Here is a 24,791-nt window from a genome sequence, read left to right as displayed (position 1 = left end):
CAATAAATTAGCTGAGAACAAAAGAATGTGACTTATGCAATTCAATAAAAATATGTTGTTGTTTTCTAATGCCAGGCGTTTGACAATAAAGTCATTTGACCTCTTGCACTCCGATATTTTTCAAAGATATTATCATGACCAGCCACTGAAGCACAGATTTTGAGGTGTTCCGAATCCATTTCTTGGTTTGAGTTGCACAATGGACAGTTAGGGGACTGATATATTCCAATTCTATGCAGGTGTTTGGCCAAACAATCATGACCTGTAGCCAATCTAAATGCAGCTACAGACGATTTTCGTGGTAAATCGGGAATTAACTGTGGATTTTGATGCAGAGAGTTCCATTTTTTCCCTTGGGATTGAGTTATCAAATTTTGTTTGTTGAAGTCTAAGTATGTAGATTTAATAAATCTCTTCACAGAGTAATACGTAGATTTAGTAACAGGTCTGTAAGTAGCAGTGCTGCCCTTCTTTGCTAGTGCATCCGCATTCTCGTTTCCCAGGATTCCACAATGGGATGGTATCCATTGGAATACAATTCTTTTATTGAGGGATATTAATTGAGAGAGCATTTTAGTTATTTCTGCTGTTTGAGATGAAGGTGTGTGTTTAGAGACGATTGATAGAATAGAAATATTAATTCCGATGTTCATTTCTTTCTAATATCGACTGTTTATCAGGAATAAAAATCGATTCTTAGCTGCGTTGCCATATACAGTATAAAACCCACGAACCGCGGTTTAAATGCCGAGGTTTGGAACCACGATTTCATCCGTGTTTTAGAAATCGACCCATTAACTAAAACTTAATTATAATGAAATTATAATGAGAAACCATTCTGGCTGTTTATGAATCTCAAATACGAACTCGGGCAATGAAGCTCAGATCTTAAATGTTGATGATAATGTCGTTTATCATTATCACCACAATCATAATGAAATATTATGTTTATTAGTATCTCTATCCTTTTCAAACACGTGACGATTTCTTTCAGATTAGTTTGAGAGGTTCGTACGTGAGGTAGGACACGCGTAAGGGGTAAAAAAAAAAAAACTGGTCACGAGACCTTGTGGAATTTTCCAGGGCTGTTACTTGGCTGCGCTCTCTCTACCCCTCTATATTTCAGAAGAGGAGAAATAATAAATATCAGGATATGTGCAGCTGTCGCCGACAAGGGGGTGTTTTCATTTATTCCCGTAATTGTGTGTGTAGGAATTTCGTTTTTGTTACTTTAACTACAATAGTTTTATTAACGTTTTGAAATTATTCGAATCTAAAGAATAAAGGGTTACATGTGTACTGTAAGCAGAGTTGCCAGATGTCCCGATTTTCATATAAAAGTCCCAGGTCCCGCTTCGATTCGAGGTGGGACGCAAAAAGTCCCTCTAGAGAATTAACATCGCTTGAATAATTTTATCGTTACGTAGTAACTATTTTCTTCTAGGTCTAAATAATTACATCAAATTTCAATTAATTTTCTTAACAATGTAGGTTTGCACACTGGAAAAAAAAACTAATATTTTGGCAAGTGTAAGGTTTGTAGCAGCGAATTCAGTGGTGAATATGATATTTCTAAATATTTAAAGAAGAGACGTTCATCAGAAATGCATGGCACAGAGAATGGATAGAAGCTTGTTAAAAATGCTAAAGTTCAGTGATAAATATGTAGAAAGCCTTAAAAATATATACTGTATGTTAAATTATGGGTTTGGATCAGTAATATGTTAAGGCACAAACTATAAATATGAATTTAGGTATAAATAAATGTTATCATTGTTATCAATTAATAAACATTGAAATTTAAATATTTTGCCACATATGATGCCAGACAGATCTATTATTAAGTCATTTAAGTTAATAATTTGACATAACATAGCCTGTTATTGCCACAAGCTGTTGAGAAAGACGCCAAAGAAACGTGATGAAACTTACAACCAGATAAATATTGTTTGTACTTGGATAGCTGTATAAGATTTTATTTTATAATTGATAATTAATGGTGTTTAATTATTACATTTTATTTTATAACAATATTCATATTAATTAATTATATTTATTTGCTATTAATTTCCGGATCCTCGTGGTCATCCTTAATTAAGGCCGGACGATTCTCTCTCTCTCGCATGTCTTTTATTGAAATTGCAATTTTGAGATTCATATTACTTTCTTCAGCTGCGAGATATTTTTTTGTTTATTTATTTATTTTGTATACTCATGAAAAAGGTTAACTCTGCCCAAATTCATATCACTCTTTCTTTAAGACAAAACGTAAGTACTATATATGGTGAAAAAAGATGTCCCTCCTTGGTAGATCTAAAATCTGGCAACCCTGACTGCAAGACAGACAAAATTATCAAGGTGTTACATAGAGTCTGATTAATTATACATTAGTCAATTTTGTATATCCCTGTCCTTGTTTGAGACGTTGAAGATCAACATATTATTATAACATGAACATGTATTGTATTATCACACAGACCTGAAAATCTCTTAAATGTCTTCTAAATATATATACCTATATCGGTATCATATTATTATTATTATTATTATTATTATTATTATTATTATTATTATTATTATTATTATTATTACAATAATCATTAAAATTTTTACGCGATTCCATTATCAGGAAACCTTCGAAATTTCGTTAAAAATATAGGTTATTTATTTATTTGCCATTCCTTCTGTTTCTATTGTACATAAATCCAAAGCATATTGTATGCTATGCAATTACAGTAATAATTCAACAACCAAGTGTGAAATAATCTAGTGTGAGAAATCGTTTTCTTGCCATCAGCTGTATAAAGAGGAAAATATGTCAGTCTTCTATCTTTATATTCCGTGAAACTCAAGCAATCTTTAGGTAGGTTACGAAACAGTTCAGTTTTCCAATACACGCATTCGATACATCCACGCATTCCAATATCCTGTTTTGATAGCGATACCTGGATGATAAATTCATGGTAATGTAAACAATGCACTGCAGAAGTTCGCTGGTACGCCGTTGGCTGCAAACAACTGTGAAATGGCGTGATTCAGTAATTCTCTATCCTTGTCACGTTTCATTGTGTCTTTTCGACCTAAGCTCTTTGCGGCAGCCAATATCTACTGCTGTTACGCGTTCAGACACGCAGTCGGAGTTTGAACATCGTCGGGAGTGGTAGTAGCTGGTGTACGGATGGGTTAGCGTGTTGGGAATATCACAAAATTTGTTTTGTTTGAAGAGAAGAGTTTGTAATTTCACTCTAAATTCTGTTTCCTATTCATCAACGATGGTTGAGAAAATCTTAGAAGAAGTGCAAGGATCTGAAGCTGAGTGTAAGTGTTTTTATATTTTATTTTAATGATGTATCCATTGTTTCCTGCGCCGTATATTTGAAGCTTGAAGAGAAGCATTAATGTGTTTGGTTAATAACCGTACTCAGAATGTCTCTAGTATTATCAATATAATTTTGCATTTATTAAATGTGGAACAAATACTGAATTATGCATTAGCGGTTTTAACACATATATGTGCGAAAATAGAGCAGTGAAAATTCAATGTGTGCAGTCCTTGTTTGCCTTCGCACTCCCACCTTCACATTAAGAGGAAGTGAGAGTACAGACGATGTCACACAAAAGAATGGTCACCGAATATTGAAAATCTAGACTAGGTGTGCTGTGTGTCCATACAAGTTGTTTGTAAATACAATGGGATTCACTGTTTAACTTGGAGGTAGGCCCTAAAGGGTTGCACCATTTTTATAGCATGTTTTGTCACGTACTCAGGTTACAACTTTCATTAATTTTTTAAGCCTTTGCATCATTTTCTTTTTAATTTAAAAATTAAAATGTAATTTTGAGATAATGTAACATCCGTTACAGTATATTCCGGCATAAAACAAAACAGTTTTATCAAGGTAAGCTTTTCTAAATTAGGCCTAGGCTTACTTTTCGTTTGAAAAGAATCTATATTCTTCGGCAGAAGTATTTATTATTATTGTTCAATATTTTTATCCAAAATTACATGGACAGAAACTGGTTAGCTACAAACATTTTAATTGCATCAGCTTTCAAGTGATTTCAGAGCGATTCTCAAGTTAAATTTATTTTAAATGGGAAGTTGACAAGGTGACATTTTTTCCGAATCTGTGATAAGGTTAGTATTACCAAATATCCAAACCTTGCAAATTACACAAATTTTATTTAACGAATAATTATTATCAATTTTAATTTTCCAATTGCTTTTAATAAGGTTATATTGTAGGCTACCTGGAGCTTGAAGTTAAAGACTGTGAAGATTATAAATAGGTCATAGCTAAGCCTAAACGAAATCATTTTCTCATTTGATCGTTCTCAAGCGCAGATGTTTGTATATACAAACTAATATTGCAGTGGCAATTTTCCCTTCAGCCATGTGGTCATTCCATGCAAACATGACATTATTTCTTATGAATATTTCTGTAACGTGGTTTCATAATTAAAGAAATGGACACAAATGTTTTAAGTATGAATTGCAGAACGTGTAGGCCTAATATTTAGTTATGAAATTGCTAGTTATACTGAAATTACCCGTAACATTGTTACAAATTGCTAGTTGTACTGAAATTACCCGTAGCATTGTTACAAATATTACTTACAGCAGTCGGCCTGGTTGGCGCAGTTGGTATAGCGCTGGCCTTCTTGCACGAGGTTGCGGGTTCGATCCCGGGCCAGGTCGATGACATTTAAGTGTGCTTAAATGCGACAGGCTCGTGGCAGTAGATTTACTGGCATGTAAAAGAACTCCTGCGGGATAAACTTCCGGCACACCGGCGACGCTGATACTCTCCAGTTGCGAGCGTCGTTAAATAAAACATAACATTAACATTACTTGCTGCTATCACACCTCCAAGATTACGGACTAATATTGTATGATAACGTTATACTTTTCATTCAGTCAAATCACTGGCAGTTCCACAAAACACCCGTTTTGTAATTAACCATTTTGTCATCAAGTAAACATTATTGAAAATTAATCCTTTGCTGTTTATTCCAGAACTTCCGAATTAAAGTATTCCAGTATACCATTACTCCTTCCTTACTCTCTAAAATCTTTGGGTTTATTATATTTCTTAGATGTTTTATTCTTGTTGCTGATATGTAAGCCTACAAGTGAATGTAGCCTAAACAATGTTCCTAATATTCGTTTTTGCGAGAAATCCGCAATTTACAACCAGGAATTAAGTTAAGTATAACCGGCGTCTAACTTATCTCTGTTTCTTGGGACTTGTTCTATATGTCTTGTTCATAGTAGGTATGTAAAATAAGATTTGGATGTGAAGAAAGGAAGAAGATATCCTAACCGATTTATAAGGTGCAAAAAACGAAATTTAATATAAATAGGCTACACTTAAATACCGTTGGCCTGCTAACTTCGTGCAGGTTTACAATCTACACGTGGAATCGTTTGACATAATACACATTTATTATTATTATTATTATTATTATTATTATTTAACCGGTAATGATAGTAAATATAGTGTTTGGTATGTTTTAAAATTATAGCAAAAATCACCTCTAGCACAATTTCAATAAAATACACAATTAATTGTGTTCATACAAATTAGTACTATCAGATCATCGGTAATATTAAAATATCTTTGAACAAAGTTTCAAAAAACAGTAGTTGTTGAATTTTTCTCCAAAAATTGACAGATTATTTTGTGGCAAAATATTACATTATTATTTTTCTCTCTAAAATATTATTATGATTTTATACATTCGTTCAAACTTTAATAAATGCTCATTTCTGGGAGGTGGGGGGGGGAGGGAGTGGAAGCAGTGATGTAGGTTTAAATCGCATTTTGTCCTGTAGCCACAGAATTAATCCGTTGAGATTCTAAAATTACAAACTACTATTTGGCAATTATATTACTTCGAGTGGTAAGTTATATTCGAATTATTTCTTTCAAAATTGGTTATTAATTTTGTATGAGTCATAACAGTAGGCTACCTGTAGTTTTGGGAAGTGTAGAGCTTTGTAGTTCATGATGCAATGATGTAATATTGTGAAGAGTTACAAGAACTCGTGAAATTTTTAAGGGTATAAACCTTTCAGTTTTGACATAAGAATAATATGAGCCGTTCAGAGCAAAAGTTGTGAAACTCAAGAATGGGTAATGAGGGTTAAAGTAAACATTCTGTAAAATACAGCGCAAAGTAGCAATTTTCAATTTATTTAAACTATTAGTAGTCGGTGGATAGCAAGGAGGACATATTAATTGCTACTTTGCGCTGTATTTTACAGAATTTTTACTTTAAACCTCATTACCCAATTTTGACTTGCACAACTTTTGCTATGAACGGCTCGTAGCCTATCTACCGTAACTGCAACGTGCATAGGCCTATATTATCAGCATCAGACTTCCATTTACAATGTGTATTTTGAGGAGAGTGAAAAACGTAATGATTTTTCACACAACTCTGAATTGCTTTGATTTTGAAACTACACGCCGGTGAAGTGTAAGAGTCTATGGCCTTAACTCCGCCAGTATAAATAAATATATCCGTGTATTAAATTATTATAAAAATAATCATCAAAGCAAAACTGATAACGTTTGCTAGTTAAATATATTTGCAATTGCTACAAACATTAAAAAAAAAAATTGAAGACGAGGTATGTGTTGTTTTGAATGTGAATGCCAGAAATATCCAATGTGTAACTATTTTCAACCAGCCTGTGTTTATAACAAATTGAAAACGAGGCATCAGAGTTGTTTTGGACGTACATGCTACGATTTGGAAGCACCCTGTACTTAGTATTGTCTTATGATTTGTGATGCAGGTGAGGTTCTGTCTGCTCTGCGAGGGGACAAGACAGTGACGGGCAGCAATGAATGTCCCAACAGCGTGCAGCAGCGCAAGGAAGAGGCGCGGCGCAAGCGCAGGAAGAAGAAGAGGACGGGCTCCAGCCTGGTATCTTCCTGCTTCCAAGGTAATGGGGCAGCGCATCACGTCTACCCTCCCATTGTCTTATTTTTCCTATTCAGTATTCTTCCTCTTCCTTTCAACATTTTTTCTCATTTAAGTTACTTATAGCGTTTTTTCACTCATCTCTGCTTTTGTCCTTTTTTCCATCTTGCCTACTTTCCGTCATTTCTTCTTTCTTCTGCTCTCTTTTATTCTCTTATTTCGCATGTTTTGTTCTGACATTGCTGTTCAGTCATTAAGTAGTTATAACAAATTACAATAGACGTCCTATACAACAAATAAAATATGTGACTGGTTCTCAGTCAATAAATTACTATTAAATTGTAACAAAACTAACATAATTCAATTTAAATCCTGTCCAAATTCAACCTCGCAAATTTCTAGCGCAATAATTAACAATAGATCCCTATTAGAAACAACAACAACCAAATTTCTTGGCTTAAAAATCGATAATGTGTTAAATTGGAAAAATCATTAAATAAATTACCCCCAAACTAAATTCAGCTTGTTTTGCTATTAGATCTATGCAAAAGATAGTAAATATCAATACCTTAAAAACAATATACTTTGTATACTTCCACTCGGTAATGAGTTTTGGAATAATATTCTGGGGAAATTCCACAGATAGTAACAATATATTTCTATTACAAAAAAGAGTAATTAGAATAATAGTAGGTGCCAAATATAGGGAATCGTGTAGGGCCATTTTCAAAAAACTACAAATAATGCCCATGGCTTGTCGGTATATCTTTTCATTAATAATCTTCCTCGTATGTAATCGTGAAAACTTTGTAACTAATTCAACAGGTCATAGCATAAATACACGTCAAAAAATGACTTTCATACTCCATCGGCAAGTCTATCGTGCTATCAAAAAGGAGTGCGTTATATGGCAGTAAAAATTTTTAATAGCCTCCCTATCGATATAAAAAATGAAACTCAAAACATAAAATTATTTAGGGCCAAATTAAAGAAGTACCTAATTTCTCACGCCTTCTATTCTGTAGGTGAATTCATGACATTCAATAACACTTCATGAAATTGATACTAAAACTTTGTGTTGTACTAGTAGACTATATTGTAAATCTCTTCTGTATATATTTCATCTAGACTGTGACTATAAATTCAGACTTTATAATAGTATTAAGTTTTTTGACTTGTTCCATATTCTAGCTGTGAGCATGTATGAATACCATGGAATGCTAATAAATGCAATACAATAATACAATACAATACAGGGTGAATCGTAAATAATGCCATTAATTTCAGAGCATTATTCTTTGGAATAATCGTCTTTTGTTAAGAAAACTCCCACAAGAGAGAAAAGAAAATCATTTTCTTATGTATAAATTGTGTGGGAACAGTGAGAAAATATTTAAATTAGATTTTATGTTTTATACGTCGATATTAAATTTTTTTTTCGGTTGATGTAACCTATATCGTATAATTACAAATTTTTATAATCGATCATTAATCATATTTGATCAGAGATGGTTCATGTCTCAGTTCCATATACCAGCAGCAGTCTTCTAATGTTTTGTAGATCCTAAATAGAGCATGTTTTTAATATTGCTTACAGAAGTTATGGATTTACACTTTTTCTTTCATAAACCTCTTCAACGCGAATAAAAGAATCACCTTTTTCAAACATGAATACAGTTTTTTCTTATGATTGCGACCAAATTTCTTGGCTTACAAATCGATAGGCCTAATGCATTAAATTGGAAAAATCATATTAAAGAAATTACTCCCAAACTAAATTCAGAATGTTTTGATATTAGATCTGTGCAAAAGAGATATTAAATATCACTATCTTAAAAATAACATCGATGGCTGAGAACCAGACTATTCTAACTTTTTATAAGAAAGAAATCTGTTTCATTGTGTTCCAGTTCTGTCTGCATATATGAATCGAACAAAATTGTAAATATTCCTCTCCATAAGGTTGCTGTGAAGCTATTCCAAATTGTTTCATGAAGCTTTGAATGTCAGGAGCTTAAAATAGCGCTCCTGAAAAAAAAAAAATAAATAAAAAAAAATAAAATAAAATTGACTGGTTCTGGGCCATCGATATTTTGCATACTTCCACTCGGTAATGAGTTCAGGAATAATATTCTGGGGAAATTCTACAGATAACAACAGTATATTCCTACTACAAAAAAGAGTAATTAGAATAATAGTAGGTGCCAAATCTAGGGAATCGTGTAGGACGATTTAAAGAAACTACAAATAATGCCCATGGCTTGTTAGTATATTTTTTTCATTAAACTTCCTCGTATGTACTCGTGAAGACAAAAAATGACTTTCATACTCCATCAGCAAGTCTATCGTGTTATCAAAGAGGAGTGCGTTATATGTCAGTAAAAATGTTTAATAGCCTCCCTATGGATATAAAAAAAATAAACTCAAAATATATGATTATTTAAGACCAAATTAAAGAAGCACCTAATTTCTCACGTCTTCTAGTCTGTACGTGAATTTATGACATTCAACAACACTGCCCATGAATATTTCTGTCTTGTATTAAGTATCGATACTAACCCCTTGTGTTGTACTAGTAGACTATATTGTAAAACTCTTCTGTACATATTTCAACTAGACTGTCACTATGAATTAAGACTTTGTAGTAGTATTATTAAGATTTTTTTGACTTGTTCCATATTCTAGCTGTGAAGCAATGTATGAATACCATGGAATGTTAATAAATACAATCTCGTACAGGGAAGGCTTCTTTGGGATTTACTGATGGGAGGAAATGGGAAGGAGATATAATTTATTTACAGTATTTATAAGTTGCTTTGTATGGAACAGACGAATAAATTAAAAAGTATGACTTGATTAGCAAGTAAATCTTTGAATAGAACGCCTGTCAATTGAATTATATATTCTTATATCGCTGTAGGCTAATTAAATTTGACCATTAGAAGCATTTCCTGGAGGAAAGCAATAAATATATTCAGGACATTATCCTTATCTTTAGTTCATTTCTGCATGAGTTAGCGGTTTGATTATTTGAGTTATATACTGACAGGAGATATAACCTGTTTGTTGACTGGGTGTATAATAAGTCACAAAAGAGAATTTTTTTATTGTTATATTACTCGAGATTATAGACGTAAAATACTTCTAATCCCGGAATAGATAGTACTGTCATATTCAACTGATACCATTTCTGTTACACAATGTAAGACGTTTGTATGTTAGGGTGTTCTGACAGTTTGTAATGCATGACCTTCCTTCCTGCTTCCTGGCTTATCTACGTAACATCCTTACATATACCAATAGATTTATCACTCTTGCATTTTATTTCCTCAGACCCGTAATCAAGGCTGTTTATTTCATCAAATTGTTTTGTGTAACAATGTTATCAATATCAGGGATTAGATGCGATTTGTTCTGTTTCAGAATGCCTTCTAGGGCGTTCAGGTTTTTCTTTTGTGCCCTAGGTTAGTTTTTGAGCAATTTTAATAGCGTTTTTAACATAACTATTACATTTTTACTACGTCATACAACTTTTGACCAATAAAACTGTCTTCCATTCTCCCTACCATTTGTTTCTTTGTTTGCCAACATTTCAAACTGCAAATTCTTTACGATACTATAAAACATGCTTTGCGATCTTTATTTGTTTACAGGATAGACAGTCAACTGAAAATTTAATTAAATGTTGTTTTAATTTCTGCATTTGTGTACTAATTGGTAACCTACGTACAATAAATTCCCCATATGATGTAAAAATATGTTTATGTAATAAATATTACTGATTAAATTTCCAACTTCTTTACTGTGTTAATATTTAGGATTTATCTTAGCTGACTAGTTTGGAAGTCTTGTTCTACATTGTTGGAAATTAATCAGTGATATATAAGACGTGTTAAAAGTGTATATAGAAAAATAATCAATGTTGTAGACACATTGATTGGAATTTGGAGTTTGTTAGAGATGTAGGTACATATTTCCGCATTGGAAGGCATTGTAATGGTGAAATTGAATTAGATAATTTTGTGAGTTTATGTCTGCTTCATTCAGTAATTTTCTTAATGTGGGTAGTTTTGAATGAGAAAGTTATGGTGGATTTTTGAGGACAGAGTTGGATTCAACTTTTTCCGTTAACTTACTGGTGGAAATATAAAACTTTCGAAGTTCGGACCTTTCGTATCTAGAAGAAAAACAGGATGTGGGAACAATCGTGTGGATATAGCCATTTGTAACAATTAAAACTAGTAAGATATATTTTTTTCTATTACCTTGTTTTCTGTTCCTTTCCCCCCACCAGAAGATGGAAGTAAATCCAGTCTTCGAAACGTTGTGAAATGCCCCCCCCCCCCCTCTACCAATGTAAAAATTCAGTCAAAATCTGTTCTTCATATAGCTCATTGTATTTAAAGATTTATTGAACCACTACGTTACACAATAATTGTGGACCACCACTGTGGTGTAGGGGTCAGCATGCTGGTCTCTTACGCAGAGGGCCCGGGCTCGATTCCCGGTCGGGTTGAATTTCCTGGTTGAGGTTTTTCATCAACCGTAAGGCAAATGCCAGGAAATTCGGGCCACAACATCCCTGAAAATCACCGGCCTCATTCATCACCGAAATCATATTCATAACAAATCAGTCATACATATACAGTCGCCATCTAGTTCACAACAATAGAACCAGTCTCAACAATAGTACACAGGCCTTCGAATTTCAACCAAAGATTAACTCGCGATATAATCAGAGATGTTAAAGCGAGTATAAATAACAGCGAGGGGGGGGGGAAATTGTGATACTATGTTCAGTTTGATTTTTTAATGCGTTAGAATGTTGTATGTCCAAGATGTGTTTTAGATTAGATCCTCTTTGATGTAACAGTCTGCCAGGATAGCGCTAGAAATTGATGGAGTTATTTGAACTCTTAATCCTTATACAGTAATTTCTTCTTTTACAAACCGTAAGTTCTGTTTACAAATTATTACGTGTAGTTTATTGCTGTAGATATTTCTCAATACGCAGTGTTCCTATTACGTACTACATGCACAAATATTCTGTGCCAGTAATTCGTGATATTTCATATTACTGGTCATATAATACGTAGACTGCAGCGCTTGCGTTGTATTTTTAAATAAATTCGCAGTGTTATGAATGAGGTTTTCAGTAGATGCTTGTTTTGTTTTTCTTTGGTCCAAGTTTGGTTTGAAATCACAATTAATTACATAGTGATTTGTTGCGTATTTACCTGTTAAATTGTGATGTTTACAGCGGGTACATTGAAGGTCATACTGTTCACTTGAGTTTGCTAAGTTCGCAGCTTTGAAAGGCTTGCCTGTTTTTATCACTTTTAATCTCCGCGTCTCGCTTTCTTTCAGTTTCTCTCTCTTTCAGTTTTCAAGGTTACCATGACATTCAGCCATAATAACCTTAGCTATCTGGTTGTATACATAACTTGATAACTTACGATTTCCTGTGTAGTGTTGGACTGAAGCTATCGCATACCTCCATCTGTCCGGAATATTTTAATGCCCATTTTAATGACGTTTAGAGAGCAATAATTGAAGATGCGTATATATTGATATTTGGATTGTTGTGAAGAGAATTATAATGCGCATGTCTTCTAAAGTTCACAGCTGTGAAACATTTTTAGGTAGGAATTTCCTGTCTCAATTCAGTTGAAGACCTACTCGAAATAAAGATGTAAACAAACAAATCTATAATACACGTTTCAAGAGAAAGGAAAATAATTTCAGGGGGATATTTCATTATTACGCCTATATTTACCAGCAGAAGCATTTGGCTAATCAAGAATAAAAGTTTATTCAGATATTGGATGCAATAATTCGTTATGAATGAATGCTTCAAAATTACTTTTTCCACCGAAATCGCATATTTTATTAATTTGATGTTACATCCTTTTTCGGAGAGGTCTTCAATTAAAGATATTCAAAATTTAATGCAGGCCTATGTAGTAGTACAGTATGTATTGTCAAACAGCAATATTCCTATCTGTGCTTCAGTGGCTGGCCATGATAATATCTTTGAAAAATATTGGAGTGCAAGAGGTGAAATGACTTTATTGTCAAACGCCTGGCATTAGAAAACAACAACAGTCATATTCCTTTTAATGGCAGTCCAGGTACAATTTAGTTTATCGGGTCTGTCTTAACTTTAAATAGGTCAACGTAGTTTACAATTTCGTAATTGAATAGTTAAAGCGGAAAAACGTTGCAAACGATATCTTATTTCTTCTTGCAATGTTTTAATATAAACACGTTGCATGTACTCTGTTTTATATTTTAGTGAACTTTGTTGGTTGAAAATTAAAGTAGAATATAGGTGGTGTTGGGAAAATGTTACATTGCTAAACATAAACTTTTTATTTTTCTGTAAAATTTTAATTTAGTGCTTGCAACACTTTTCCACTTATTCAATTATTAAACTATTACTTATTAACATACTATTACATTTTACATGCTACAAGGTTTGGTGGTTTTGAAATAACCAATTCCCTGAATTATTTCCCAGTAGATGATCTAATTGTACATTACTTAACATACAATCTTTATAATATTTACTCTTACAGTAAGGTAAAGGTATCCCCGTAACATGCCATGAAGGCACTTGGGGGGCATGGAGGTAGAGCCCCATGCTTTCCATGACCTCGGCACTAGAATGAGGTGGTGTGGTCGGCACCACGCTCTGACCGCCTTTTACCCCCGGGAAAGACCCGGTACTCAATTTTATAGGAGGCTGAGTGAACCTCGGGGCCGTTCTGAAAGTTTGGCAACGAGAAAAAATCCTGTCACCGCCTGGGATCGAACCCCGGACCTTCCAGTCCGTAGCTAGCTGCTCTACCAACTGAGCTACCCGACTCTTACAGTCTTTCTTCATAAAATAACGCTATATTTTAAAGCCATATGATTACAGATCCATACAAACTATTTCATTTTGGAGAATATTGTGAAGTAGAACCATGAAAATTATAAACCTTTTCGTAAAGTTACATCATCATCATCATCATCATCATCAGTTCACAGACAGGCCAGTTGTCCTTACAAGGAGGTCTCTCTCATCTTTCTGGGAGTTTCAGTATCTCGAAACCTGTTAGTTTCTGTTTTCGTACATTTGATTAAGTTTGTATGTTTCATTTTATTTTTCTTTGCCTCTTTAAATATACTGTATCTATATTTTCCCTTAGATTTAAATTACTAGTACTAACTTCATATCTATGAGTGTATCCAAAAACATATCCAAGGAATTGCATGTCGTAAGATTTCCTTAGGCTGTCTGTTGCAGTCTTGTTCCAGTTCACAGATCTATACACACGACAGAGCCAGCAATTTGTCTGTATAACATGTAAACATTGAAACTTTTATGGCCTTAAAATGTTAAGGATAGACATATTGCATGTACACGCATAATTTTGATATAAGATACTAGGACATATTAAACTATAGTACAATTAGCTACATGGAGTTAAAACTGTTCGTAAATATTTAGTGTTGTGGACAAGGGTCTCATCAAGTAGTCTCGTGTTATACAGCGATTAGAATGACCTTTGATCTTCAAATACTTTTACAAATGTGTGATTGGAATACATGCAGTAGTAATTAGGAATTATCTGTTGTTGGTGTTTTCTAGTACCGTACATTAGAAATGTTTTGAAAATTTGGAACTTATGGTGTAGGCCTAAGTCTTGATCATATTGATGTGGTAATTTCACATGCTGGATATTTAAATCTTAGTGTCTAATCTGTAATTTTATTCGTTACAATTTTCGATAATATTACTGAACTTTATGTTTACCGCAGAAAGCATAGCTTTTGTTGTAGCTACTTATACATATATCGATATTTCTAAATTGTAACTTTTTGTTATATTTTTTGTTCGTTTAAATGTAATTGTGTTAATGTCATCGGCGAAAACATTTGAGGCGTTCCCTGGAATACCTAACAACTTAATGTACATTGAGTATTTTTTCCGTTTCAAGCATTGTATTGAATTCTTAATAACACGACTCCCTCCTGACAAAATATTATTTCCCTCCAACAAACACAGCGCCTTCTAGAAACATCTGAATGACGTTCTGCGTAATGCTGCTGTTCCAGATGTAATATGTTTAATGCTTGTATCACAGTCTACTATATACAGTCACGAAGCTTGAGTTTTGAGGGTGCTAGAAACAATAGACTGTGACGGTACTATATTGCATTGCCTGTAATGAGGCGATATTAGCGATCCTAGTGGTGAGCAACTATCTAATGTTTGCATATTTATTACGTATTGAGCTTCGCGACTGTATATACTAGACTGTGCTTGTATCTCAAATTCAAGATTTTTTTGCTTAATCTGATTGAAGTTACTGCATAACCCATGTAACAGTCAACAACTGTGGAGTAACAGCATGTCTGACCGTGAAACGAGGGGGCCTGGGTTCAATTCCGAAAGTTACCTGGTTGAGTTTTTTTCTGGGGTTTTCTCTCAACCCATTAAGAGCAAATGCTGGTAACTTTCAGCGCTGGATCCTGGACTCATTTCGTTGGCATTACCATCGCAGTTGATGAAGCGTCGTAAAATAAACTAATTATAAAAACACATGTAACGCGGAAGTGTTGATTAGGGAGGTCTGTTATTTGAATGTTGCAGAACTTTACAAGTTGACTGGTGAGGTTCTCGGCACCGGAGCTTACGCATCTGTCCAGACGTGCGTGAACATCTGGACAGACTTGGAGTATGCTGTTAAAATTATCAAGAAATCTCCAAGTCTCCAGCGCAGCCGAGTCTTCAAAGAGGTGGAGACTTTTCACCACTGCCAAGGTCACCCCAACATCATTCAGCTGATAGAGTTCTTTGAAGATGAAGAAAGGTAAACATCACTCACTGTCTCAAGTTCAAAAGAGTTCGTTCAAATGTGTCCTTTGTCCATGTTTGTTTGCTAAGAAATTCCACAAGTCAAGTGTACCTTCTGTACAAGTGACCTCTTAATCGAGTGTTTAAAGAAATGAGAACCCAGACTTGTTTTATAATAAAAGGAAAGAAATAGAATAAATACGGAAAATGTCTGTTATTATTTGATTGAGAAGCTTTTGTCATCCAGTCTGCTCAAAAAAAAAATTGAAAGAATTTATAAAACAGTTATATTACCGGTTGTTCTGTATGGTTGTGGAACTTGGACTCTTCACTCTGAGAGAGGGACAGAGGTTAAGGATGTTTGAGAATAAGGTTCTTAGGAAAATATTTGAGGCTAAGAGGGATGAAGTTACAAGAGAATGGAGAAAGCTACACAGTGCAGAACTGCATGGATTGTATTCTTCACCTGACATAAATTATTATGAACATTAAATCCAGATGTTTGAGATGGGCAGGGCATGTAGCACATACGGGTGAATCCAGAAATGCATATAGAGTGGTAGTTGGGAGGCCGGAAGGAAAAAGGCCGAGACATAGGTGGGAGGATAATATTAAAATGGATTTGAGGAAGGTGGGATACGATGATTATTCTATTCACTAAATAGTCTTAGCAAATATCACTTGTGAGTTCATGTTTTCAGACAATTTCCCTTGCTCTTTGCTTCGTGCTTGTGAAATTATCGACAATATGGAACTCAGTTCATAGTATCACTTACGATAATAGACGAGTTGAGAGTAGTGTAGGCAGTTTGTTACAGTAAAAACTCGCTGAAATAGTTCTGATTGCATTCACGATTTTCTTAGTTAAGATTAAACTAAAAGAACTCCAAAAGGAAATAACATTTCAATGGATACCTAGTCATTGTGGTATACCTGGAAACGAGAAAGTCGATAATATTGCAAAACAGGCAGCATATTTGCATCCAAGACCTCTTCAAGTGATATCTATATCCAATGCTTTTGTTTCAGTAAAGTCTCATTTTACAAACCTATGGATCAACAATTGGCTCTCTTCTGACAAAGGAAAAATTTTACAGTCTGTACAAAAGAAACCAAATGACCTGGAAATGTACAAAAACTTGCCCAGTTCAAACATTTTTAACAAGAGCCAGAACAGGTCACATTGTCACTCAATTGTACCTACACCGATTTCACATTTCTGATAATCCTACTTGTCTGCGGTGTAATAATCGTGATGAAGATCTGAACACATTCTTCTATACTGTCCATCCATAAACCACAAAAGAAGTAAATTAAAATCATCAGTACCAGTTGCAGAAGACACAGCCCTGCAGTATATATTGACTACCACAAAAGAAGTAAATTAAAATCATCAGTACCAGTTGCTGAAAACACAGCCCTGCAGTATATATTGACTACCACAAAAGAAGTAAATTAAAATCATCAGTACCAGTTGCAGAAGACACAGCCTGCAGTATATATTGACTACCACAAAAGAAGTAAATTAAAATCATCAGTACCAGTTGCTGAAAACACAGCCCTGCAATATATATTGACTACCACAAAAGAAGTAAATTAAAATCATCAGTACCAGTTGCAGAAGACACAGCCTGCAGTATATATTGACTACCACAAAAGAAGTAAATTAAAATCATCAGTACCAGTTGCAGAAGACACAGCCCTGCAGTATATATTGACTACCACAAAAGAAGTAAATTAAAATCATCAGTACCAGTTGCTGAAAACACAGCCCTGCAGTATATATTGACTACCACAAAAGAAGTAAATTAAAATCATCAGTACCAGTTGCAGAAGACACAGCCTGCAGTATATATTGACTACCACAAAAGAAGTAAATTAAAATCATCAGTACCAGTTGCAGAAGACACAGCCCTGCAGTATATATTGACTACCACAAAAGAAGTAAATTAAAATCATCAGTACCAGTTGCAGAAGACACAGCCCTGCAGTATATATTGACTACCACAAAAGAAGTAAATTAAAATCATCAGTACCAGTTGCAGAAGACACAGCCCTGCAGTATATATTGACTACCACAAAAGAAGTAAATTAAAATCATCAGTACCAGTTGCAGAAGACACAGCCTGCAGTATATATTGACTACCACAAAAGAAGTAAATTAAAATCATCAGTACCAGTTGCAGAAGACACAGCCCTGCAGTATATATTGACTACCACAAAAGAAGTAAATTAAAATCATCAGTACCAGTTGCAGAAGACACAGCCCTGCAGTATATATTGACTACCACAAAAGAAGTAAATTAAAATCATCAGTACCAGTTGCAGAAGACACAGCCCTGCAGTATATATTGACTACCACAAAAGAAGTAAATTAAAATCATCAGTACCAGTTGCAGAAGACACAGCCCTGCAGTATATATTGACTACCACAAAAGAAGTAAATTAAAATCATCAGTACCAGTTGCAGAAGACACAGCCTGCAGTATATATTGACTACCACAAAAGAAGTAAATTAAAATCATCAGTACCAGTTGCAGAAGACACAGCCCTGCAGTATATATTGACTACCACAAAAGAAGTAAATTAAAATCATCAGTACCAGTTGCAGAAGACACAGCCCTGCAGTATATATTGACTACCACAAAAGAAGTAAATTAAAATCATCAGTACCAGTTGCAGAAGACACAGCCCTGCAGTATATATTGACTACCACAAAAGAAGTAAATTAAAATCATCAGTACCAGTTGCAGAAGACACAGCCTGCAGTATATATTGACTACCACAAAAGAAGTAAATTAAAATCATCAGTACCAGTTGCAGAAGACACAGCCTGCAGTATATATTGACTACCACAAAAGAAGTAAATTAAAATCATCAGTACCAGTTGCAGAAGACACAGCCTGCAGTATATATTGACTACCACAAAAGAAGTAAATTAAAATCATCAGTACCAGTTGCAGAAGACACAGCCTGCAGTATATATTGACTACCACAAAAGAAGTAAATTAAAATCATCACTACCAGTTGCAGAAGACACAGCCTGCAGTATATATTGACTACCACAAAAGAAGTAAATTAAAATCATCAGTACCAGTTGCAGAAGACACAGCCCTGCAGTATATATTGACTACCACAAAAGAAGTAAATTAAAATCATCAGTACCAGTTGCAGAAGACACAGCCTGCAGTATATATTGACTACCACAAAAGAAGTAAATTAAAATCATCAGTACCAGTTGCAGAAGACACAGCCTGCAGTATATATTGACTACCACAAAAGAAGTAAATTAAAATCATCAGTACCAGTTGCAGAAGACACAGCCTGCAGTATATATTGACTACCACAAAAGAAGTAAATTAAAATCATCAGTACCAGTTGCAGAAGACACAGCCCTGCAGTATATATTGACTACCACAAAAGAAGTAAATTAAAATCATCAGTACCAGTTGCAGAAGACACAGCCTGCAGTATATATTGACTACCACAAAAGAAGTAAATTAAAATCATCAGTACCAGTTGCAGAAGACACAGCCTGCAGTATATATTGACTACCACAAAAGAAGTAAATTAAAATCATCAGTACCAGTTGCAGAAGACACAGCCTGCAGTATATATTGACTACCACAAAAGAAGTAAATTAAAATCATCAGTACCAGTTGCAGAAGACACAGCCTGCAGTATATATTGACTACCACAAAAGAAGTAAATTAAAATCATCAGTACCAGTTGCAGAAGACACAGCCCTGCAGTATATATTGACTACCACAAAAGAAGTAAATTAAAATCATCAGTACCAGTTGCAGAAGACACAGCCTGCAGTATATATTGACTACCACAAAAGAAGTAAATTAAAATCATCAGTACCAGTTGCAGAAGACACAGCCTGCAGTATATATTGACTACCACAAAAGAAGTAAATTAAAATCATCAGTACCAGTTGCAGAAGACACAGCCCTGCAGTATATATTGACTACCACAAAAGAAGTAAATTAAAATCATCAGTACCAGTTGCAGAAGACACAGCCTGCAGTATATATTGACTACCACAAAAGAAGTAAATTAAAATCATCAGTACCAGTTGCAGAAGACACAGCCCTGCAGTATATATTGACTACCACAAAAGAAGTAAATTAAAATCATCAGTACCAGTTGCAGAAGACACAGCCTGCAGTATATATTGACTACACCCCAACTCTGGCTACTAGCAACAGGCATCTATAATGAACACCGATCGAAATACCCCTCATTTCTCGTGAAAAACAACAACTGAAAAGACTATAATGGACTTTATGTTGTCAGCAAACAGCTGGATACATTAAGAAGATTGATTAGTTAAGATCAGAAGTGAAAACTTGCAAGTTATAATGAATTTAGTTTACGAGATATTTGGAAGACTTGAAATTTTAATGGGAAACATGCTTTTCATTAAAACTAAATAAAGATAGGACAGAGTTGTGAACTTGTGAATTGGATCAGTTTAAGTTAGGGGAGGGTCCGATAATGGAATAAATGTCACTGTCTGGCCTCTCATCTTTCCTTTGTACATCCCTGTCCTTATGCTGGAAATTCTGTATTAGTTTCGATACCATAGGGTCATTAAGGTTACTGTTGCTGTTGCAGGTTTTATCTGGTTTTTGAGAAGGTGAATGGCGGTCCGCTACTGACCCGCATTCAGGAACAAAACCACTTCACTGAGCGAGAAGCAAGTCAGATCATTAGGGACCTCGCCAGTGCCCTCCAGTTCCTGCATGTCAAGGGTGAGTTGTGACTTTGTAAGCTATGTGACAGAATGCTACATATCTTAGTAGTTAAACACTGACTATGAAATTTGGTTAACGCTGTGGTTCTGTTGCAGGTATTGCTCATAGGGACCTGAAGCCAGAAAATATTCTGTGTGTGTACCCTGACAAACTGAGTCCAGTGAAAATCTGTGACTTCGACCTGAGCTCAGGGATCATGTTCAACTCAGATCGGGCAGCTTCTCCACTCTCGACTCCACAGCTGCAGTCACCGGTGAGTGCTCTTGTGAACCTCACCCTCCATTGCATTCAATTTATCTTGAATAAGAAGCAAATAATTGCAATCAGCTCAGAAACCACCCATTTCATTTGGTTGATCAAAGCCCATGACCATTAACAGGAGCTATTGGAGCAGTAATAACAATAACAGGTATAATTAAATGATTTCATCAATACAATCAAGAACTATTAATAATTGGTATAACTATTATATTACTAACAATAATTAAATGCAGCTGTAATAGTACATTTACTATTGCTACATCAAACAGGTTCAAATAACCCTACAGGATTAAATAGAAATATTGATAAAATTCCATGAGTTTTTGAAACAAGATCCAGTTGACTATAGTACTTTCACAATAAGAAAGCATATCGCCTAAGCCAGTAGATAGAGATTGGAATTTTTTGATTACTTGGAAAGTATGGAAAGCTGTACTTTGAAATCTGAAAATCAGTAACGTCAAAGAACATGTCAGAAAGTATTATGAACACTATTTACAATTACCATTAAAATAGGAAGAAAATTCTTTGTCTTAACAGTATAGCTAACTCAAAATATTCAACACTACGACACTTCTGCATCTTACAAAATTTTGTCCAGTATTCTTTTGAGAAGAATAACACCATATGTAGATGAAATTATTGGAGATTATCAATGCGGTTTTAGGCGTAATAGATAGATTATTGACCATGGGAGTACAATGGTATAGTGCATCAATTATTCATAGATTTCAAAAAGGCATATGACTCGATTAAGAGAGAAGTTTTATATAATATTCTTATTGAATTTGGTATTCCCAAGAAACTAGTTCGATTAATTAAAATGTGTCTCAGTGAAACGTACAGAAGAGTCCGTATATGCCAGATGCTTCTGCCAGATGCTTTTCCAATTCACTGCGGGCTAAAGCAAGGAGATGCACTATCACCTTTACTTTTTAACTTTGCTCTAGAGTATGCCATTAGGAAAGTCCAGGAAAGCAGAGAGGGTTTGGAATTGAACGGGTTACATCAGCTGCTTGTCTTTGCGGATGACGTGAATATGTTAGGAGAAAATCCACAAACGATTAGGGAAAACACGGGAATTTTACTGGAAGCAAGTAAAGAGATAGGTTTGGAAGTAAACCCCAAAAAACAAAGTATATGATTATGTCTTGTGACCAGAATATTGTACGAAATGGAAATATAAAAATTGTAAATTTATCCTTTGAAGAGGTGGAAGAATTCAAATATCTTGGAGCAACAGTAACAAACATAAATGATACTCGGGGGGGGGGGGGGGGAGGGAATTAAATGCAGAATAAATATGGGAAATGCCTGTTATTATTTGGTTGAGAAGCTTTTGTCATCCAGTCTGCTTTCAAAAAGGCTGAAAGTTAGAATTTATAAAACAGTTATATTACCGGTTGTTCTGTGTGGTTGTGAAACTTTGACTCTTACTTTGAGAGAATGGATGTTAAGGGTATTTAAGAATAAGATGCTTAGGAAAATATTTGGGTCTAAGAGGGATGAAATTACAGAAGAATAGAGAAAGTTACACAATACAGAACTGCACGCATTATATTCTAAACCTGACATAATTAGAAACATTAAATCCAGACATTTGAGATGGGCAGGGCATGCAGCATGAATGGACGAATCCAGAAATGCATATAGAATGTTAGTTGGGAGGTCGGAAGGAAAAGACCTTTGGGGAGGCCGAGACATAGATGGGAGGATAGTATTAAAATGGATTTGAGGGAGGTGGGATATGGTGGTAGGGACTGGATTAATCTTGCTCAGGATAGGGACTGATGGAGGGCTTATGTGAGGGCGGCAATGAGCCAGTGAAACCAGAAGTAAGTAAATATTATTGTTCAGTCCATGACTGAATGTGAAGAGAAACTGAATCTATCTCCATATAAAGCAAGGGACTTCAGAGCGAAATGTGGTACGTGTTGGGGGGCTGGATAATATCTCTGTTTAGTCTTAAAGTGGTAACATGTGAGACAGTTGACATACAAATTGCTTTCTTGTACAGTCAGCTTCAGATTTTTTTAGCTGTACTGAATTATACAGCTTATAATTCTTTCATGGCTATAAGTATTGTGCACACAAGGTAGAAAGTAACATGCAGAGCATCAGCAAGACTTCATGACGATTTAACTAGGCAACACAGCTTCATTATCAACGACTATTTGACATAGACCGGCTTAACGTACTTCTGCCTCATATGCCTTCTTATTCTGAAAGTACTTCAGTATGTTGTATTACAGTTCCATTTGTACAACTGGTATTAATGGCTGCCGTATGTTCTTCAACGCAGGTTGGAAGTGCAGAGTTCATGGCCCCTGAAGTTGTAGATGCCTTCCAAGGTATATCTTCCTCATATGATAAGCGCTGTGATCTCTGGTCCCTTGGCGTGATAATGTACATTCTACTGTGTGGCTACCCTCCATTCTATGGCAGCTGTGGGTACGACTGCGGTTGGGAGTTGGGAGAAAGCTGCCGGTCTTGTCAGGTAATTTAACTACATGATATATAAATTAGTTAGTTGCTAGTGCTCTGACATATTAGATCTCCATTTGTCGTCTGGCTTCCTAGTAATATCAGCGAATAGGGATTATAAAGAATGGACACTTCGCATCGGTACCTTTGATGTAGTCGGACTGATTTCAATGACCTTCAAGCCAGCTAAAGCGTGAGATTCTGCTTTCTCCCTAGAGTTGGCGCTGACATCACACCAGCTAGCAGTCGACACAGCGGAAATATAACACATACAATTAATACATCTACTCAAATAAAATAAATTGGATCCATAAAATAATAAATCCTTCATTAACTGCAATGTCTAGACTCTAGAGTTGCTTTATAATGAAAGTTGAGACGTTGACCCCAACAACAATTAAAATATGTAATGATTTGATAGCGCTGAAAATGGAAAAACAAAACTCTTACGAGAAGTAAAACCATATACCTATGTTATATTATTATACAAATATTAAACGAATTCGATACTTAATTTTATAATGTATTATATTATTTTATAATATAATGTATTATATCTGAAATATAAAATATTATTATTACAACTAGTTTGTCACTGAGAAATAAGGAAAAGCTGTTAACTTGAATTTATTTGAAGCAAAGCGTTACTGGATTATGCAATAAGGTAGGCGATGTTTGGATCCTGTGCCTTAACTCTATTTTCAATTATTATCTTAGAGTATGCTCGATTACCCTGACCTCTAGCGCTTGAAAGTGGAACTAGCCGCTGGCGCACAGAGAAACAAAACACAGGAAAATTCGCTCAGTGTCCATTCTTTATGATCCCTATTCGCTAGTAATATATAACAAGTTGCTCCTCAGAAGTGCAGTTTACTTTGTCTATGGCCTTGCATTGTAATAAATGTTCTCCATTCATGATGGAATCTGGAGTTTCTCACAGTGCACAGTGTGGTGAAGGGGTAGATATGGAGATGATGCAGGTGCGCCACCAGACAATTATGCCTGTGTATAATCAGAGGATACAAGAATATGTGTAGTACTGTATTATACACTCAGAGATGGCGTAACTATGAAATTTGACATTTTTTTTTTTCAAAATGTTGCTAAATTAACTTAACTTGTTCTCCCGATATGGTCTGCAAATACTCTTTCATATCGTCACCTGAATGCAAGAACTAGGTAACTCGATTTTTAATATTTTGAGATATTGCCTATATTAGTACATTATGCAACGAGCCTATAATGAAGGTGATTAAGAAGTGAGTATGGATATTTATGAAACGAGCGCAAGCGAGTTTCATAATTTTCATACGAGCTTCTTAATTACCATTATAGGCGAGTTTCATACGACTTTTTATGCTCGACCATATTTCTAACTTGATATTATTAATTTTATTGTATCTGACCTGGAGCAATGTCCCGTATGTTGTGAGATGTGCGCAGACGCGAAAGTATTGATTTTTTCCGAGGAACAGATGTTCACATTGACCTTGCTAGGCCATAAG

The 24,791-nt window shown here is 34.9% G+C and overlaps 1 protein-coding gene across 2 annotated transcripts in view; it reads left to right on the top strand.

The window, feature by feature from the left end:
• Lk6 (Lk6 kinase) overlaps positions 1-24,791 on the top strand; it is a 521,279-nt gene that overhangs the window by 489,642 nt on the left and 6,846 nt on the right. The window contains exons 1-6 of one of the 2 annotated variants that reach the window (XM_069819486.1): positions 3,114-3,318; positions 6,806-6,955; positions 15,575-15,794; positions 20,402-20,538; positions 20,637-20,794; positions 23,105-23,299. In XM_069819486.1, the coding sequence (XP_069675587.1) occupies positions 3,273-3,318; positions 6,806-6,955; positions 15,575-15,794; positions 20,402-20,538; positions 20,637-20,794; positions 23,105-23,299 (906 nt within the window). In that variant the 5' untranslated portion in view covers positions 3,114-3,272. Of the gene's footprint in view, positions 1-3,113; positions 3,319-6,805; positions 6,956-15,574; positions 15,795-20,401; positions 20,539-20,636; positions 20,795-23,104; positions 23,300-24,791 lie in introns of those variants that run through there. The other variant, XM_069819485.1, reaches the window with a different exon arrangement.

This window comes from Periplaneta americana, chromosome 2 (assembly GCF_040183065.1).
Source record: "Periplaneta americana isolate PAMFEO1 chromosome 2, P.americana_PAMFEO1_priV1, whole genome shotgun sequence".
Taxonomy (NCBI): Eukaryota; Metazoa; Arthropoda; class Insecta; order Blattodea; family Blattidae; genus Periplaneta; species Periplaneta americana.
Note: the sequence above shows the minus strand (reverse complement) of the source record. Positions and strands in the feature narration are given on the sequence as shown.